We start from the raw sequence: 15,452 nt of genomic DNA on the forward strand, positions 1-15,452 counted from the left end.
ACCATTGGATGCACATGGTCCTCAAGAATGGTTCGGTAGTCCTTAGCAGTGACACGCCCATCTAGCACAAGTATTGGGCCAAGGGAATGCCATGATATGGCAGCCCAAACCATCACTGATCCACCCCCATGCTTCACTCTGGGCATGCAACAGTCTGGGTGGTACGCTTCTTTGGGGCTTCTCCACACCGTAACTCTCCCAGATGTGGGGAAAACAGTAAAGATGGACTCATCAGAGAACAATACATGTTTCATATTGTCCACAGCCCAAGATTTGCGCTCCTTGCACCATTGAAACCGACGTTTGGCATTGGCATGAGTGACCAAAGGTTTGGCTATAGCAGCCCGGCCGTGTATATTGACCCTGTGGAGCTCCCGATGGACAGTTCTGGTGGAAACAGGAGAGTTGAGGTGCACATTTAATTCTGCCGTGATTTGGGCAGCCGTGGTTTTATGTTTTTTGGATACAATCCGGGTTAGCACCCAAACATCCCTTTCAGACAGCTTCCTCTTGCGTCCACAGTTAATCCTGTTGGATGTGGTTCGTCCTTCTTGGTGGTATGCTGACATTACCCTGGATACCGTGGCTCTTGATACATCACAAAGACTTGCTGTCTTGGTCACAGATGCGCCAGCAAGACGTGCACCAACAATTTGTCCTCTTTTGAACTCTTGTATGTCACCCATAATGTTGTGTGCATTTCAATATTTTGAGCAAAACTGTGCTCTTACCCTGCTAATTGAACCTTCACACTCTGCTCTTACTGGTACAATGTGCAATCAATGAAGACTGGCTACCAGGCTGGTCCAATTTAGCCTTGAAACCTCCCACACTAAAATGACAGGTGTTTCAGTTTCATTGTCCAACCCCTGTTTATCTCACTTTCTAAATTGACTTCCTGAAATAAATACTGATTTTATTTAAATATACTGAGGTGAACCTGTAAACTCAGCTTAAACTCAACTTCTTCCAAAATTTATAGTTGATTTCTTTGCAGCGATTTTCATGCAGGGAACAAACTGAATACATTTTTCTTTTTCCCTGCTGTGCTGGAGGCTGATGGCCAGGAGGTGGCGTCAGTGGTGAGCGCACAGGAGATCCGGGTCGTGGCAGAACTGCTTCAGATATCACCAGAAGGACTACAGAAAGCCATTACTTACAAAGTTACGGTCAGTAGCAAACCGGGTTGGATGTCCTGTTTTAGTAGAAGTTTATATTTCATTCTTAGATGTGTTAGAAATGATATATTCTCCTTCTTTCCTTACTGATTTGTTATTACTGTTTGGCATCTTTAGTCCTCTGAAGTAGACTGCCAGGTTCATATGGCACAAATGAGAAGCATGTGTTGCCCCTACACACAGAGAGAAAAAGACACAAAAGAAACAAACTGCTGTCACTGATCTACTTCCATTGTTGTCTTGTCCACCTGGTTTCCTTAGGTGGATCTTTTCAGCAAAGTGGTCTGCTTCTATAAATCTGATTGTGTCGAATTTTAAACTGAGCAGTTATATTTGCCCAGTTAGAGTATATTAGGCTAGCCTTTTCACAATTTTATGTTACTACCACAAAATTCAATGTTCTTTCTCAGGAAGTGGAATGAATCAGTGCATTATTGTGAAGTGTAAAGAAAGTGATTCATGGTTTTATAAAATAGATTAGATCAAGAGCACCAGTGAACATCAAGTATCAAGCCTTGCCACAAATTCTCTGCTGAATTATGTTTGGACTTTGACTGGGCCATTCTAACACATAGATTTGCTTTGCTCTAAACCATTTCATTGCAGCTCTGGGATACGCAGTGTTTTACATGTAGGCCAAAATGTTCAGTTTTGGCCACCAGAGCACCTTGTTCAACAGGTTTGCTGTGTCCCCTAAATGACCTGTATGCGATACGGGAGGGAACGTTTTATGGCTTTCTTTCACCAAAGAATTCTTCTTGCAGAAATGTTGAGTGGACAACTAACAGTCAACAGATTTTCTGATCTGAGCAGTGGATCTCTGCAGACCCTCCAGAGTTGCAGAAATTCCCAACCTAACATTTTACTACCTAACCATTTTCCACAACTTTATCCCTGTCTTTCTATCTGCTGTGTTCCTTCTTCTTTACTATTCAATTCAATTCAAAAATACTTTATTAATCCTAAAGGTAAATTAAATATTGTTGTAGCTCATTATGAAGGTTTCTTCAAAGAAACGTTGTAGATGCTGATGGCTGTGGGCAGGAAGGATCTCCTGTAGCGCTCCGTCTTACAGCAGATCTGAAGAAGCCTCTGACTGAAGACACTCTGTTGTTGTAGGACAGTCTCATGAAGAGGATGCTCAGGGTTCTCCATAATGTTCTTCATTTTATGAAGAATCCGTCTTTCCACAATGATCTCCAGAGGTTTTAGAGGAGTCCCCAGAACAGAACCAGCCTTCTTTATCAGCTTGATGAGCTTTTTTAAGTCCCTGGCTCTGATGCTGCTTCCCCAGCAGATGATGGCAGAAGAGATCACACTTTCCACAACAGACTTATAGAAGATATGCAGCATCTTGCTGCAAACACCAAAGGACCTAAGCTTCCTCAAGAAGTACAGTCTGCTCTGTCCCTTCTTGTAGATGGCTTCACAGTTGCATCTCCACTCTAGTCTGTTGTCCAGGTGAACACAGAGGTATTTATACTCCTCCACCACCTCCACCTCTTCTCCCATGATAGAAATAGTTTTCGACTTATTCCTGTTTCTCTTAAAATCTACAATCATCTCCTTTGTTTTAGTCACGTTCAACATGAGATGATTGTTTCCACACCATGCCACAAAGCGGTCCACCACCTTCCTGTACTCAGCTTCGTGTCCATCTCTGATCCACCCCACGACTGCAGAATCATCCGAGTATTTCTGCAGATGACAGGAGTCTGTCTTGTACTACTTCACAAGTGTTCTCTAACAAACCTATGAGGACTTCACAGAACAGCTGTATCTATACAGAAGTAAAGTTGCTTCCCGGAGGGACTTTTTTACTAGTTAGGTGACTACTGAAGGCAATCAGATGGACTGGATTTATATATCATATATATATATATAAATATATCATATAGTTATATATTATATTAAAGTAAAGGGGCCCAACACATAAGCACACCTCTTTCAAATTCGTTGGTAAAAAAAGCTCTTCCTTTTTTCCACTTCACATTTACTACAGTATATACAACCCTTTGTGTTGTTTTTTCACATAATACCAATAAAATGCATTTCTTTACAATTTATGGCTGTGACTTGACAAATTGTGGTAAAGTTCAAGGGGAATAAATACTATTGCTCTGTGCTCACTGTATCGCATCATGTTATTGCCTCTTTATGTTTACTTTGATACCCTTGTTCTTCTAGAAAGCAAGCATAAAATAAAGCCACCATAATATTTTACTTTTGACTACTTAAACAGCAAAATGTGCATTCGATTGAAGAAGTTAAGATTTCCTTTCTGATTAAGCATCTCTAACTTCTGATGTCCTGCCATGAACTTGGTTTATCATATGAAAAGAAAAGCCTTTGATGAAATTTGGCCTCATTCTGATTCTATGTCTATCAGCAGATATTCGGTGCTCGGACACATCTTTTGAACTCTTCTACTTACATCTAACCAGTTAACAGCTGAGGTCTGCGTATCTGTAGAGTGATCCAATAAACAACCAATGTCTTTTTGATTCCTTTGGTTGAAATGATGTATTAGTATTAATTTAGAGTTTATAGAACAGAGCTATAATTTTACTTGGTCCACAATGAAAAACCTTGTCCACTTATCCAATTATTTGGCTGATTACCATAAACAGTTCCAGATAACCGGAAGAAGTCTGATTTTGTCTCCTTTGAACCAGCAGTAACGTAGTTAAAACTTTTGTCTTCTTTGCCCCAGGTAGATCCACTTTTCTGTTGAGTAAAAGCTTGAACCTTCTTCAGACCTTCTTCAGATGTTCAGTATAGCCACTTGCACATTGAATCCATGAGCCTAATCCTAAAAAAAAAATATTTTTTTGTAAAATATAAAGGCTCCCTTCATGTCAGCCCAGTTTGTCCAATCCGATCATTGTAGAAAGTGATGGTGATGACAGAGGAGAGAGAAAAAGAGGGAAAAATCTTATGTCTACCACAAGCACATGCTTATATACAGAAGACAAGAGCCGTTTGCATTATTCAAACTCTAATTACAAAGGTGTAACAGGAGAGGAGTCAGTGCTACCGGCTCTTTCCTTAGGCTGGAAGTGTGTGCACATTAAGAGAGCATGTGCTGGTCAAGTGGATTTTGGCAAAGGAAGCCCTCAAATTTCAAAGCGCTCTTTATCTCAGCCCTCACAGAGATGAGGTAGAGCAGAAGTGAGGCAGAAGAGCTGACAGGAAGCAAAACGTGTGATGAAGAAGAGGAGAAGGAGGGAATGCTAAAAAAATTGGGAAAATGGGAAAATAAAGTCAGCAGTGCAGCAGGAATAGTGGCCCACCCTGTTAAAGTTAAGTGAAATGTGTCAACTTAATCCCTAACGGGGTGTGATTGCATGCAATGCTATTTTCTTTGCAGGAGACAATGAGGGATAAAATCTACAGCCCTCTGAGTGTAGAAAATGCCGTAGATGCTAGGTGAGAGAAAATCACCAACAAAACCCAACCCTAACAGTTTACGTATAACCCAACTGAATATAGATTCATATTAAATCAGCTTTTGTTTTCCGTTCTCCAGAGACGCTGTTGCCAAGATTCTGTACTCGCTTATCTTCCAATGGTTAACGGAAAGGATTAACGCTCAGGTGTACCCTCGCCAACACAGCCTCTCCATCTCTATTCTGGACATTTATGGATTCGAGGTAAGCAAGTGTTGTGTTTTTTTTTATCTTTAAGGAGAAACAAACACAAATGAAACTGCCTGAAGTTTTATATACAGTATGTGGCTCATTAGAACAGTTTCTAACTTTTAGTCCTAATGGACTGTACACAGTTCTACATGTGAATAAGGGCTTGCTCAGTGTTGGGAAACCTGCTGCGTACTCATCACACAGATCTACAGAACCACACACCGGTCTCTAACTTTCATGCTCTGTGTTCAACATTAGAGATAACATATTAAATAATCATCACATAAGAAGGTTAGACATAAAGAATCACCTGCTGTGTGTTTGTGGCAACAGGATCTGGCTTTTAACAGCTTCGAGCAGCTTTGCATTAATTATGCAAACGAATACCTGCAATTCTTCTTCAACAGGATCGTGTTCAGGGAGGAACTGGTGAGTTCACATCACACCTGCAGATTGGCTCAATTTCACTCACAGTCTTCATGACAAACTCAGATCTGAAACATCAGCAGAATGAATAAAATTGATCTTATTCGTAGTGTAAAAACATTGAAAGTGGCATTTTGCACTGCATCTGATCCCCCTGCAGGAGGAGTACAGCAGAGAGCAGATCCCATGGCAGGACATTACTTTCAATGACAACCAACCCTGCATTGACCTCATCGCCGCTAAGCCTCATGGGATATTGAGGATTCTGGATGACCAGAGCTGTTTTCCCCAGGTGAGGATTGCTACACCAGCACGGAGCCCTCAGCACCCTGTAACATATACTCAGATATAAATGCTCGGTTAAAATCCTGCTAATTTGTTGCCAGGCAACAGACCACACTTTTCTACAGAAATGTCACTATCACCATGGCCACAATCCGCTGTATATGAAGCCAAAGATGCCGCTCCCAGAGTTCACCATCAAGCATTTTGCTGGTCGGGTCACCTATCAGGTACTGAGCTCATTGATCATCCATTAGATATTTTAGAACTATACTTTGTAGTTCTGTATTTCATTGGTTTGGATTGTCACAGAAGGCTGCACATTTTCATGGTGGCAAAGGACAAATTCTAATTATATTTTACATCCAAAATATTTTTTTATTTTGTTTTTTTTATTGCTTTTAACTTAACTAGGAGTTTATGTCATAATGCAAAGTTGTAAAGTTGAAGAAGAAGGATTCATTGTTTTCCAAAACTTTACACATTTCTGAACAGTGTAGCATGCATTTGTATTCAGTCCCTGGAGCCAACTTTGTAGAACTACCTTTTACTGCAATTACAGCTGCAAATCTAAGCTGCAAACGTTGTACATTTATGTTTAAGGCTTCGATCTAAACCACACCATTGCAACTCAGGCTGTACACTTAGGGTTGCTGTCTTGTTGGAAAGGCAACCTCTGCCCCTGTCTCATGTCTTTTGTAACCTCTAATAGTTTTTTTTTCCCAGGAATTCCCTATATTTCCATCTTGCCATCAACTCTGACCAGCTTCCTTGCCCTGCTAAAGAAAAACATCCCCACAGCATGATGCTGCCACCACCATGTTTCAGCAAATAAATGGTGTTTTCAGAAAGCTTAATTTTGTTCTCAACTGACCAGAGCACCTTCTTCCACATGTTTGACAGTGGGTCCCTGGGATCAGGGTTGTCTTACATAGCCTGTGGCAAATTGCAGACAGGACCTCTCATGTTTTTTTTTTTTAAATGGTTTTCTTCTTCCATAAATCTCTGCAGCTCCTCCAGAGTTACCATGGTCTTCTTGCTTCTTTGATTAATGCCCTCCTTGCCAGGCCTGCCATGCAGTTTGTTTACTAATGTTGTCTGTAATTTTTGAATTAAATTAAACCAATGTCTGAAGCCTTCGCAAAACAGTTACGGAGTATACAGAGGTTAAATTAGGTACAAGTGGACCCTATTTGCTAATTAGGGGACCTTTTAGAATATTTGGTTGCACTGCATTTTATTTATAAGTATGTGAGTAAAAGGGAGCTGAATACAAATACACACCACACTTTTCACGTTTTTAATTGTAAAAAATGCTGTGAACAATGTATCATTTTCCTTCTACTTCACAATAACGCAATACTTTGTGTTGGTTTGTAACACTGAAAACATACATGAAAGTTTAAATGTGGAAATATGCATGCCATAGGTGCTAAATATGGAGTTGATACATTAGCTCTTTATTTTTATTTTCTTAAATGTTCTGCCTAATGCTTTGTTTTGGACAAAAATGGTGAACTGAGAGACTGAAAGTTTAATCATTTAATAATGTAAGATGTCTCTGACCCAGGTTTATAAGTTCCTTGATAAGAACTATGATCAGGTCCGACAGGAAGTTCTGGACCTGTTCATTCAGAGCAGAAACAAGGTGAGTTCAGAAAAAATTCTTTAAAAAAATACATAAAAAGTACACTCAGAAGTCAGTTGCTGACAGTAGTATAAGTGTGATTATGTTTCTGTCCGTAGATGGTGTCAAACCTGTTCCTGGCTCATGCAGCCTCCCTTGGTCAGCAGAGAGGAGGCCACATGAGGAAGAGCAGCTCAGTCACCAGGAAGTACCAGCCACCCACCGTCAGCAGCAAGTTCCAACAGTCCCTGCTGGAGCTTGTGGAAAAGATGGAGAGGTGAAAAGACGTGCTGTATTTACTCAAAGACCATGTCAAGGGTCAAAATAATTACACTAGCTTAGATTACAAGGAAAACAAGCTGATATTTGATAACATTGATAACCTTTTCATTCTTTCATTTCAGGTCCAACCCTTTTTTTGTTCGCTGCATTAAGCCAAATAATATGAAGGTACACCATCAGAAATTGTGCATTTCTGGTCTCTTGATGCATGTAGACATAAATCAGTGTATTTATGAATGCGCAACTGTGAACAGCGACCAGCCGTGTTTGAGGACGAACTGGTCAGCAGCCAGCTGCGACACTCCGGGGTCCTGGAGACCATCAGGATCCGCAGAGAGGGCTATCCGGTCAGAATGCCATTCTACATCTTTCTCTTCAGGTAAGATACACACAGAGGCCTGGATATCTAGAATCACTTAGAGCTATGATACTTTAGCTATCTTTAGTGGCCCTCAGAAGACATTTTTGCATAAAAGTACTAATTAATGTACAAAAACACCAGTTGTAACAAATCAGACAAGATATCTGGAAGAGAATGGTGGACCTCCACAGGTCTTATCCATTCTTAGGTGCAATTTCCAGCTGCCTTAAAAGTCCCACATTCATCTGTTCAAACAATTACATGCATGTGTAACTACCATGAGAATGTCCAGCTATCATATTGTTGAAGATGGAGACGGGCTCCAGATATGAACGCGTTGTGGTATAAAATGTGCCTATCAACCCCAGAACTTAAGCAAAAGACCTTGTGAAGATGCTGACTGAAGCTGCTAAGAGAGTATCATTGTGCACAGTGAAACACGTCCTTTACTGACCTGAAGACATTAGTCCAAAAGGAACATAAAAAGTCAAATTACCATTTGCAAAAACCCTCAGGGATGAAGACTGTAATTTTTTGAGTTGTTTTGTGGTCTGATGAAATAAAAATCTAAGAATTTGTCCAAATCAATAAATCTGGAAGAATAAGAAGACGGTTGCAAGCCTGAGAACACCATCCCAGTATGCAACCTGTCAAGAGATCAGCCAGGAAGTTATCATAAACCCCTAAACTCAGTCCCGTTGAAACTCTGTGGGCAGTGCTGAAAACGTGTGTGGGCTACTAACCTAAAACAGAAAAAGTTAGCCTGATGTAATGTCAGATAATGTGAAAAAAAACAATGCTTGTTTATTTATACGGCTGTAAATATCTGGTTTCAACTGTACCTCTGATGCCAGAATGTTGATCTGGGAAGGACATCAAATCCAACGCCTCATACTAACTTGAACTAACTGTTCAAGAGGTGATGATTTGGGCTTGTTTTGCAGGCGCAAAATCGGGGCACCTTGCAGTCCTTGTATGCCAACGTATTCTACAGCTAAATGTGTGCCCATTTGTGATATCGGGTCTTTACCAAGACAATGATCCCAAACAGAGCAGCATATTTACCACAGAACCTTAAACTCAACCTAACTGTTGCACTCTGGTGGAACCTTAACAGAGCAGTGCGTATACAGCTGTCTGCAAACTGAGACAACGTTGTTACGAATAGTGGTCGAAGTTCAAATTTGAAAGTGATTGATAAGGTTAGAGAGAAGACTTCTTCTCACTGGCGGCTCTCACTTGAATGTCTTGCTTGATGAGCCCCTCCCTCTGCACCCCCCTCATCAGTTAAAGTGAGGAAGAAGAAACTGGGTGGGGATAAAATGTAGTGCAGTTTCACATAAAGACCTCAGCTAGTCTCGTTGTTCTCTGCAGCGATCAGGGGACGTCTACCCAACACACAAGGATGCCAACTACCCGTCAACTCCACATTCAAAATAAAAATATTAAACTTGTCTACTAGAGAACTGAGAGATAAGTTACATATTTTTTATCAGGTGCTTCTCTTCCTAATGACGGCCTGGGCAACGGCCACTATGGTCTATATCAAAAACAAGCACTGGTGGTTCTACAAGCAATTGGGTGTAGTTTATTTTTCCCATTGGTGTAATTTTTTTCAGGTACAAGTCTCTGGTTGGGCTTAAACAGGCACCAGCAGCAAACGAAGAAAACTGCATAATTATGTTGAGTAAACTGTGTCCCCTCCGACCAGGAGCCTTCTACATTGGTGTCACTAAGGTGAGATACACCATCTGAACAAGAAACAGTACTGCAACCTGGTGCAACAGCATTATTATATTGGAAATAAAGTTTTCTGTGATGCCATAATTCCTTAATTATGCCCAATATTTATGTAAAGGGCAAACTAATGTCCTTTTTTTGAGATTGCCCGTGTATTTAAAGGTGATTTGTGTGTTTGTGTGTGTAAATGGCAGCTGTTTTTAAAGGAAGACATCTACCAGCTGTTGGAGTGCAAACGAGAGAGATCCCGAGAGCTTGCTGCTCTCACTTTGCAGCGTTACGCCCGCATGTTCTTTGTCAGGAAACGCTTCGCTGCCTTCCGTAAAAAAATCATCGGGTTTCAGGCCCAGTGCCGGGGCTATCTTCTTAGGTGAGATGTGACATTAACATTTTAAACGTACAGCACCTTAAAAAAGCAAACTTTCCCCCATTTTGTTCAGCTGCAACTACAATCTTCAATATATAGGGGCATTTTGTGTGATGGACAATAAATGTAAGCAGAAAGAAAATCATATACTTTTCAAATTTATTTGCAAATAATAATCTGAAAAGTGCGAGGTGCATTTGTGTTCCACCCCCTTTACTCTGATACTCCAGTACAACTAACTGCCTTCTTGGGTCACCTAATTAGTAAACAGAGTCAATCTGCGTGTAATTTAACCTCAGTATAAATCCAGCTGTTTTGTGAAGGCCTCAGAGCTTTGATTGAGAAAATTAAAGAACAAACATCATCATGAAGACCAAGGAAAACCGCAGACAAGTCAGGAAGAAAGATGTGGAGAAAATCTCAAACAGCACTGTCCAGTCCGCCAACTGAAAACCTACTTAGAAAAGCATTAATCAGAGAAGTAGCCAAGAGACCTAGGGTAACTCTGGAAAAGCTGCAGAGGGCCACAGCTCAGGTGTGAAATCATTTGACAAGACAATTGTTAGTTGTTCACTCCATAAATCTGCCCTTTATGAATGAGGGCCAAGAAAAAGCCATTGTTGAAAGAAATCCTTAAAATGTCTCATTTAAGTTTACCACAATCCATGTGGAAAATAAATTAAACATTATTAAAAAGGCAATCTGAAGATTTTATATGAGACCAAAAATTTACTTTCTGGCGCAAATGCAAAACTCTGTCTTACAGAAAGCTAACACTGCACTTAAACCTTAACAAACCATCCCCACAATAAAAAAAACGATGCTGGCAGCATCATGATGGGGGGAAGCCTTCTTCAGCAGGGACAGAGATGCTGGTCAGAGCTGATTAGAAGATAAATACTGGTCCTTCTCAAAATATTAGCATATTGTGATAAAGTTCATTATTTTCCATAATGTCATGATGAAAATTTAACATTCATATATTTTAGATTCATTGCACACTAACTGAAATATTTCAGGTCTTTTATTGTCTTAATACAGATGATTTTGGCATACAGCTCATGAAAACCCAAAATTCCTATCTCACAAAATTAGCATATTTCATCCGACCAATAAAAGAAAAGTGTTTTTAATACAAAAAACGTCAACCTTCAAATAATCATCTACAGTTATGCACTCAATACTTGGTCGGGAATCCTTTGGCAGAAATGACTGCTTCAATGCGGCGTGGCATGGAGGCAATCAGCCTGTGGCACTGCTGAGGTCTTATGGAGGCCCAGGATGCTTCGATAGCGGCCTTTAGCTCATCCAGAGTGTTGGGTCTTGAGTCTCTCAACGTTCTCTTCACAATATCCCACAGATTCTCTATGGGGTTCAGGTCAGGAGAGTTGGCAGGCCAATTGAGCACAGTGATACCATGATCAGTAAACCATTTACCAGTGGTTTTGGCACTGTGAGCAGGTGCCAGGTTGTGATGAAAAATAAAATCTTCATCTCCATAAAGCTTTTCAGCAGATGGAAGCATGAAGTGCTCCAAAATCTCCTGATAGCTAGCTGCATTGACCCTGCCCTTGATAAAACACAGTGGACCAACACCAGCAGCTGACACGGCACCCCAGACCATCACTGACTGTGGGTACTTGACACTGGACTTCTGGCATTTTGGCATTTCCTTCTCCCCAGTCTTCCTCCAGACTCTGGCACCTTGATTTCCGAATGACATGCAGAATTTGCTTTCATCTGAAAAAAGTACTTTGGACCACTGAGCAACAGTCCAGTGCTGCTTCTCTGTAGCCCAGGTCAGGCGCTTCTGCCGCTGTTTCTGGTTCAAAAGTGGCTTGACCTGGGGAATGCGGCACCTGTAGCCCATTTCCTGCACACGCTTGTGCACGGTGGCTCTGTATGTTTCTACTCCAGACTCAGTCCACTGCTTCCGCAGGTCCCCCAAGGTCTGGAATCGGCCCTTCTCCACAATCTTCCTCAGGGTCCGGTCACCTCTTCTCGTTGTGCAGCGTTTTCTGCCACACTTTTTCCTTCCCACAGACTTCCCACTGAGGTGCCTTGATACAGCACTCTGGGAACAGCCTATTTGTTCAGAAATGTCTTTCTGTGTCTTACCCTCTTGCTTGAGGGTGTCAATAGTGGCTTTCTGGACAGCAGTGAGGTCAGCTGTCTTACCCATGATTGGGGTTTTGAGTGATGAACCAGGCTGGGAGTTTTAAAGGCCTCAGGAATCTTTTGCAGGTGTTTAGAGTTAACTCGTTGATTCAGATGATTAGGTTCATAGCTCGTTTAGAGACCCTTTTAATGATATGCTAATTTTGTGAGATAGGAATTTTGGGTTTTCATGAGCTGTATGCCAAAATCATCCGTATTAAGACAATAAAAGACCTGAAATATTTCAGTTAGTGTGCAATGAATCTAAAATATATGAATGTTAAATTTTCATCATGACATTATGGAAAACAATGAACTTTATCACAATATGCTAATATTTTGAGAAGGACCTGTAGAGCTAAAAACATGCAACAAAACACCTATTAGTGGCATAAATAACTTGTGACTGGGGCGGAGGTCTAGCTCTCTGCAGGACAGCAACAACATGCAGCCAAAGCTAAACTCAAATGTTTATATGCGTTATAGAATGGTGTGGTCAAAGTCCACACCTAAATCCATTTGAGAATCTGAGGCAGAAATATGGTCTTTACAGATGCTGTCCATTTACTATTTCTAAGCTCCAGTTACTTTGCAAAGACAAATGGACACAGAAATCAGCTTCTAGATGAAGCAAAACAGCAAAAGGAGGTTTAACTTAGTGGGGACGGATATTAATGCACACATTTTCTTTCCACTTCCTAGGCTTTCTCTACTTTGTGTCAGTCACCAACTAAAATACAAATAAAATACATCGTAAGGTGACAAAATATGAAAACTTCAAGGGGTGTGAACACTTTTGCAAAACATTGCAATTGGATATTAAGGTAACAAACATAGCACAACATCTGATACATGACACAAGCTTGTTAGCCCGGTAGTGTCTCTGGGTCAATTGTAGCTTGAACCGGGAGGTATGAAGGAAGTTGAGATGCATGCTGTTATGTCCAGCAAAGGTTTGCTAGTTATTTGCAGAATTGGATAAATGTATTTATGATTCTGGTCATCATTCTCTTCCGTAGGAAGCGCTACGTGAAAATGAGGGAGAGTCTGGTCCGGTTCCGCTCTTATGTGCGAATGTATGTCAACCGCAAACAATATATCAAGGTACATGCACCCTCTTTTTTTCATTCAAAATCAGAAAGCATATGTTTTTAGGAAACAAATGCAAAATATTTTTTTTCAGGTTTTGTTTGTTTTGTATCTGATTGTCACAAGGGGAAATATTTTTGTGATCTGTTTTCAGATGAAGTTTGAAGCTAAGAGAAAAGCTGAAGAAGAAAGAAGGAAGAGAGAGATGGTAGGATGGATGCTTACCCAGAACTTACACCACACTTAAATAACATACTTTATATATTAATAAATATGTTTTTTCCCTTTGTAGTGTGCAAGGGAAAGCTGTCTTAATTTGTTTAGTTTTTAACACAAAAGAAAAAAAAACTGATCCACTCTTTCAGGAGCTGACAAAGCGGGAAGTGGTTAATGTAACACATCTTGTGATTCCTGCAGAACTGGGTGCTCTACTGCAGACAGCATCAGGTGGGTAGATGTTCATCTACATTAACTGTTCATCAGATGATGAACTTATAATTCATGCACTAAAAGTCTGACAGGACTCTGTGCTGCTCTTTAAAGGTGCATGATCAAACTAATAAATTAACCAATATGATGGAAAACAAATTAGCCTTAATGGCATCTTTGAATAAGGCCATAATAACTTGTCTGGTCAGCTTTCTGGTGGCACAAGGACTCTGTGAGTAATCTTTTTGGTTCTGTCTTGCCTCAACATCACCTCAGTCAGGAGGGAGCTGCATGCGGACTGTTTGGCCTTGCTTCAGGCTCCTCACATCCAGGAAGATGCTCAGCTCACTTTGCCTCTGGACATCAACAACTACCCTTTTTACCGCTATGTACAGGTCCACTTCAGGGTAAGATGTGCATCAACATCCTCACAATATGGCTGATTTTTAGGTACAAACTGCAGTGCTGTGTGAAATACCCACTCATTGTTGGTCTCTAACAAGTTTTCTTCCAGGATAGCCCTGTATTTAGCTCCAGCCATATTCTCATCGCATTTGATAAGCTTACCTGTCCCTGGTGAATAAAATCATCAACACATCATGATGCTGCCACCACCATGTTTTGGAATGAGGATGTTGTATTCAGGGTGATGTGCAGTGTTAATTTTTGTCATATGTCACCATTTACATGTAGGCAAAAAGTCTTTGAGTTCTAGTCTCATCTGACCCAAACACCTTCACATTTGTTTTGTTGCCTGCATGGCTTGTGGCAAACTTTAAATAGTTTTTATAGCTTGCTTTTAACAATGACTTTCATTTTACACACTTGAATTGGTGGAGTGAAAGACTAACAGAATTGAGCTGTTGTTCCCTGCAGCTCCTCCAGAGATACCATGGGCCTCTTGGCTAATTCTTTAAATATTTGATCTCCTTTCCAGGTCTGCCAGTATAGGTGGAAGGCCATCTCTTGGTAGAAGTTGTTTGCAGTTGTGTCGCACTCACAAAGGATTCAACATGTTCATATTTAAGTTTGACCTCTGACCTGTATGCTTTGCTCCTTGGACTACAATATGCTGTTTGTTCACTAATGTTCTTCAGTAAACCTCTGAGGCCTTCACAGAGCGGCTGGATTTGTACTAAGATTAAATTAAACTCAACTGGACTTTATTTACTGATTTAATTATTTTGGAAGGCAGTTCAATGAACCGGATTTTATTTAAAGGTATAAAATTAAAACGGGCTGAGTATAAATGTGAATTTCTATTTGTAAAATATGCTGATAAAGTACATTTAAGTAACTGATCATAGAGAGACAAAATATGGATAATTTCCGGGATTGTAAATACTTTTACACAGAAGTGCAGGTCCATACAGTACCTCTTTGTTTTGGTAGTTTACCACATTTTGGTCTACCAGAGACCAAAATCTCTTCTGGATTGGTCAAATTGTGTTCAGTTCAGGGTTATAAAACTTAACATGTTTTTTTGTTGCAGGAACCAAAATTTGGGATGCTTATGGCCCCTCTGGAGTTACCTCTAACCAAGGTGGAGGACGACCTCAGAAAGGAGGCTCTGGAGCTTTTTAACATGGTAGACTCAAGTTTCAATTCAGTTCAATTCAATTTTATTTATATAGCACCAATTCACAACACATGTAGTCTCAAGGCACTTCACAAAGTCAGTTCAATTGAATCATACAGATTTCAAGTCAGGTACATACATTCCAATTAATCCTAACTATCGAACAGTGCAGTCAGATTCAGTTATTTATTCAAATTAGTTAAAAAGTTTTTCTATTTGCAAAAACCCAGTAGATTACATTGAGTTGGGGACTTGTAGCATTCACTCCTCCTGGATGAGCATGTAGAGACAGTG

The 15,452-nt window shown here is 40.4% G+C and overlaps 1 protein-coding gene across 1 annotated transcript in view; it reads left to right on the forward strand.

Moving 5' to 3' along the window:
- LOC124863186 (unconventional myosin-XV-like) overlaps nt 1-15,452 on the forward strand; it is a 79,945-nt gene that overhangs the window by 13,722 nt on the left and 50,771 nt on the right. The window contains exons 12-28 of the mRNA XM_047357454.1: nt 1,056-1,169; nt 4,549-4,607; nt 4,708-4,831; nt 5,153-5,248; nt 5,406-5,537; nt 5,632-5,757; nt 7,098-7,175; nt 7,274-7,431; nt 7,559-7,604; nt 7,691-7,815; nt 9,417-9,534; nt 9,732-9,907; nt 13,081-13,165; nt 13,305-13,358; nt 13,516-13,597; nt 13,856-13,986; nt 15,072-15,167. Of these exons, the coding sequence (XP_047213410.1) occupies nt 1,056-1,169; nt 4,549-4,607; nt 4,708-4,831; nt 5,153-5,248; nt 5,406-5,537; nt 5,632-5,757; nt 7,098-7,175; nt 7,274-7,431; nt 7,559-7,604; nt 7,691-7,815; nt 9,417-9,534; nt 9,732-9,907; nt 13,081-13,165; nt 13,305-13,358; nt 13,516-13,597; nt 13,856-13,986; nt 15,072-15,167 (1,800 nt within the window). The remainder of the gene's footprint in view (nt 1-1,055; nt 1,170-4,548; nt 4,608-4,707; nt 4,832-5,152; nt 5,249-5,405; nt 5,538-5,631; nt 5,758-7,097; nt 7,176-7,273; nt 7,432-7,558; nt 7,605-7,690; nt 7,816-9,416; nt 9,535-9,731; nt 9,908-13,080; nt 13,166-13,304; nt 13,359-13,515; nt 13,598-13,855; nt 13,987-15,071; nt 15,168-15,452) is intronic.

This window comes from Girardinichthys multiradiatus, chromosome X (genome assembly GCF_021462225.1).
Source record: "Girardinichthys multiradiatus isolate DD_20200921_A chromosome X, DD_fGirMul_XY1, whole genome shotgun sequence".
In the NCBI taxonomy this organism is placed as follows: Eukaryota; Metazoa; Chordata; class Actinopteri; order Cyprinodontiformes; family Goodeidae; genus Girardinichthys; species Girardinichthys multiradiatus.